Genomic DNA, 4,047 nt, shown 5'->3' on the forward strand with positions numbered 1-4,047 from the left:
AAAAAAAATTCATTACAACCCTAAAAAGTCATTGTAACCCCACCATTTTTTTACAGTCAAACGGCATTTTAATAAAATGAAAAAAATCGATACTCGGGATGACACTTGAAAAAAATAAAGCTAATAATGCATAAATCAAATACATTAGACCTTGAATCGCACAGTTGCAACAATATAATTCATTTAAATTGTTATTCATGAGAGAATTACACTGAAAACGTCAAAAAACTATCTACAATAGTGATTTGCAATTGAAAATGCTCATTTTTTCATGTTTTGTAAAATATGATGCTTTATTTTAATAACATTCCAATAATTTTTCGAGTGTGAACCTGGCTGCACGAAACGAGAGTGGTGGGGGAAAATATGTAAAGCCTTTTTCACATTTAAAGCGCGATTTACACAATCATGGCCTACTCTTATGCCAAGTTCAATGAAATGAATTTCAATGAAAAAATTACCTGAAAAAAGCTTAATTCGAAGCGTATCAGCGTGATGAACATGAACGCAAGTAGAATGCGTCCTGTGAGTTGCAAATAATTTTTGGGTTTGTTTTCCCCTAATGAAGGTACCCCAGCAAAGAGACTCTTGGCTTCGCCCCTACTCTCGGCCAATACCAATAAAAGTGCCCCAATTAGAGCAAGATTTCTGAATAAGAATTGCAAATCCCATAATATGCTGTATGCTAAAGTCTGGAATGAATTGTATGATTTTGTTTGATCTTGTTTGTTTTTTGAGAACTTACTTGTAAAACAACAATAAAGAAAAGTACACCACAAGCAATAGTAACTTTGTATCTTATAATGACCATCACACAACCCCCTAATTGACCAAACAAATTGACTAAAACAAATATTGTGGCTAGAAATTTGCCACATCCCCATGACATGTCCATGTATTCTCTTTGCTCTGACCATTGGAACCACATTCGTAAGCCATCCTCCAGAAATGTTGAAATCAGACATAAACGAGCAACAGTTGGAAGGATATGTTTTAGTTTTCTGATGACCTAGAAGAAAATTATTATTTACGACATATGGAATGTATAAAAAGTAACGATATAATTGTGAAAAACTTGTTGATTATATTTCTTTTTCGTAGAAAGTTGAACGGTGACGTGACATTTAATCGAATTTTTGGAAATTATAAATGAATTTGACAGAAATTTTCAAATGAAATGAAATAAATGTGTTTACAATATTAATTAACCCCGATTATTACCTGATCTGCTATATCTTCGGCACTTGAAATATATTCATTTGGAATATTCATTTTTGATTGTAGAGAGCTAAAAGCTCCACGCAGACACGTAACTTTTCAAGAGAACTAAATGAACTACGCAAAAGAACTACCAATGTTGGAACTCGATTTTTGACAGTAGTTTCACTGTACAACTGTCAACAGAAGTGTCACATTTCTAGCAAATTCCAAATAAACAAGTAATAAATTTAGAGTTTGTACAAAGATTGTGAAAATAATGATTGAAATAACGTGCAACGATCGTTTGGGTAAGAAAGTGAGGGTTAAATGTAACCCTGATGATACTGTAGGAGATTTGAAGAAACTGATAGCTGCACAAACTGGTACTAAATGGGACAAAATCGTTCTGAAAAAATGGTACACTACTTTCAAGGATCATATTCAGCTTCAGGATTGTATCCTTTTTTACAAACAAAAATTGATCAAGTTTGTGACCGGTATTTTTCTTAATTTTAATTAACAGATGAAATTCACGATGGGATGAACCTCGAATTGTATTATCAGTAGAATGTTTTAATTTTAATTTTGTATCATGATAAATAAAAAACAGGTTAAGAATAAAACTGTTTTATTAAATAGTAATTACATAAAAATCAAATAGACGTTTTGGTATTATATCACACAAAAAAATTATAAATTTATTTAAGTACAAACATATTTCACAACCTTTAACACAATTAAAAACCCTGTAAAAACGAGTATTTGCTGTGCATAGAATCATCAATAAAATGGCACAAATGATTATTTCTAAACCTAATAATTCTACAACTTTGGTTTTTTAAATTCAACCAAAATAAAGCATAACTATTTACATAATAGGTGTTTAGAGGCAAGAATTTAGTTAAAAACTGTTATTAATGAGGTCTTTTAAATTGACCATCTCCTCCAGAATTGACTTTTTTAGCTGGTGAATGCACCGGTGTCAGATTTACTGCAGCTGCAGCTACTTCAACAATTCTTTCTTCAGATGCCCTTAGTCTGTTACTCAAAATTTCTCTGATATGTTGCACAATTAAATCGATGGCCACTGAAAATTGATTGAAAAAAAAACGTTATAAATCAATGCTAAGGAGGTTTATTTATTAATAATGCGTAAAACAAGTTGTTATACAAGACAATCATCAATACATCAGATCCAAAACAATTTAAAAAATATTTTTATGAATTGACCATGTTGTGCTTATTCCAGTCTTATATAAATACCCTTATTGTTATTTGGAAAGTGAGATACTTTGGTTTTAAACTGGTTTTAAAAGTTAATAAAGTTGCTACATCCGATTTTGTGCTGATGGAATAGACTTGTAGCCGTTTTCTCGTTCAGTCCCATGCAAAATATCCCAGATGTGGTGAACTATAAGGTCAATAGCCACTGCAACATAAACCATGAATTACGACAACGATAGCTAAAACGTCTTTCTTCATGCAGAAAAAACAGCTATTTATGACATTTATATGAGATAAGGTGATTCTTATGGTACAGGAATGATTATTGCAGTGACTATCCACCATTCACCAAAAGCAATTTTTTATTAAAAAAAAAAAAATTAAAATGAAAGAAAATGATTCAGTTCTGTACACGTCAAAAAAAAGTGCTTACCGGTATTATCCGCCCCGCGAGGAATTATAACATCAGCAAACTTTTTCGTCTGAAAATAATATATTACAAAATGATTAGTTATGTAAATAATTAAAATAATACAGCGTGTTCCGTCTAAACCCCACATTAGTAGTATTGGGAGTTGGAATAATCATATTTGTTTGAAAATTGGTACATAGCCATAATGCATTAAGTCCTCCGAAATGAAAATATTTTCAAGATGGCGGCACTTCCAGTTATACCGGAAGTCGGTCTCAAGTTTTTTATTTTAAATGGAAAGGTATATTTTTTACTGCGGTTTTGGATTAATCAAGTTATTTTAAGGGAGTTTTCAACAGCTTTCCCTATACCCAAATTTAGCCGTTTTTGAAATATTTGGAGTTTCTCAAAAATTTTTGGATCTGCACCTTACATTTTAAAAATCGGTAACTCTACTATTTTTTAAAATTTTGAATTAGTTTTTTTGGCGTTTAAAAGAGAAAGCTTAGATCTTTCTTTTGGTGTTGTCAAATCTTGAAAAAACATTAACAAATCCTAAAATTTTAAGGTTACTTTTGTAATAATTCAAATACCCATAACTCAATTTTTCCTAATGAAATACCTCAATTTTTATTTTACTAAATGGAAGAGAATTTAATTCTGCATCGATCTTTATTAATATTCCCTATACCTAAATTTAATAATTTTTAAGTTATGGTGACTTTTTGTTGAGACTGCCGAAAATCTGTTATTAGTAGTAGTTTTCGTATAGTTTGCTATGGAAATAAAAAATGTCAAAATTGTTTCTCAATAAACGTCGACAGTGACTTATTATTTGACAAATAGTGCCAAAATATGGAGAGTCAAAGCTACTCAAACTTAGATTTAATTAATTTATTTGTATTAATGGAAAGTGTAACAAAATTATGAATCGTTCATTAAACAAAAATAAATTTTTCCCACTTGTTAGCTTTAAATAATGATTGCATGGTAGAACCTATCAATAATAATTAAGTTTGCATAACTTTGATTCTCCATATTTTGGCACTATTTGGCAAATAATAAGTCACTGTCGACGTTTACTGAGAAACAATTTTGACATTTTTGATTTCCATAGCAAACTATGTGAAAACGGGTATGGCTAGTAATAAATTTTCTGTAGTATTAAAAAAAAAGTCCATAACTTGAAAATTATTAAATTTAGGTATAGG

At 30.4% G+C, this 4,047-nt stretch overlaps 3 protein-coding genes across 4 annotated transcripts in view; 1 reads left to right on the top strand and 2 right to left on the bottom strand.

The window, feature by feature from the left end:
• The window catches only part of LOC123008238 (surfeit locus protein 4 homolog), a 4,734-nt gene extending 3,361 nt beyond the window's left edge, over positions 1-1,373 (bottom strand). The window contains exons 1-3 of the mRNA XM_044403950.1: positions 1,222-1,373; positions 746-1,009; positions 462-692 (exon numbers count right to left, since the gene is read on the bottom strand). Of these exons, the coding sequence (XP_044259885.1) occupies positions 462-692; positions 746-1,009; positions 1,222-1,272 (546 nt within the window). The 5' untranslated portion in view covers positions 1,273-1,373. The remainder of the gene's footprint in view (positions 1-461; positions 693-745; positions 1,010-1,221) is intronic.
• LOC123008239 (ubiquitin-like protein 5) lies at positions 1,372-1,818 on the top strand. Its single transcript, XM_044403952.1, has 2 exons — positions 1,372-1,655; positions 1,724-1,818. Exons 1-2 carry the CDS (start codon positions 1,478-1,480, stop codon positions 1,765-1,767), a joined length of 222 nt encoding a protein of 73 aa, XP_044259887.1. The 5' UTR covers positions 1,372-1,477; the 3' UTR covers positions 1,768-1,818.
• The window catches only part of LOC123008235 (uridine-cytidine kinase), a 4,158-nt gene continuing 1,921 nt past the window's right edge, over positions 1,811-4,047 (bottom strand). Inside the window, exons 6-7 of one of the 2 annotated variants that reach the window (XM_044403947.1) lie at positions 2,858-2,906; positions 1,811-2,287 (exon numbers count right to left, since the gene is read on the bottom strand). In XM_044403947.1, the coding sequence (XP_044259882.1) occupies positions 2,115-2,287; positions 2,858-2,906 (222 nt within the window). In that variant the 3' untranslated portion in view covers positions 1,811-2,114. Of the gene's footprint in view, positions 2,288-2,319; positions 2,630-2,857; positions 2,907-4,047 lie in introns of those variants that run through there. The other variant, XM_044403948.1, reaches the window with a different exon arrangement.

Source organism: Tribolium madens, unplaced genomic scaffold, assembly GCF_015345945.1.
Source record: "Tribolium madens isolate multiple individuals breed KSU strain unplaced genomic scaffold, Tmad_KSU_1.1 Scaffold_3;HRSCAF=73;Tcas5.2_LG2, whole genome shotgun sequence".
Taxonomy (NCBI): domain Eukaryota; kingdom Metazoa; phylum Arthropoda; class Insecta; order Coleoptera; family Tenebrionidae; genus Tribolium; species Tribolium madens.

Bases quoted from the DNA above. Each gene is read 5' to 3' on its own strand.
- LOC123008239 (XM_044403952.1), top strand. From the start codon at position 1,478: ATGATTGAAATAACGTGCAACGATCGTTTGGGTAAGAAAGTGAGGGTT. The intron at 1,656-1,723 runs GTATCCTTTTTT...TTTAATTAACAG, and splicing joins TCATATTCAGCTTCAGGATT to ATGAAATTCACGATGGGATG.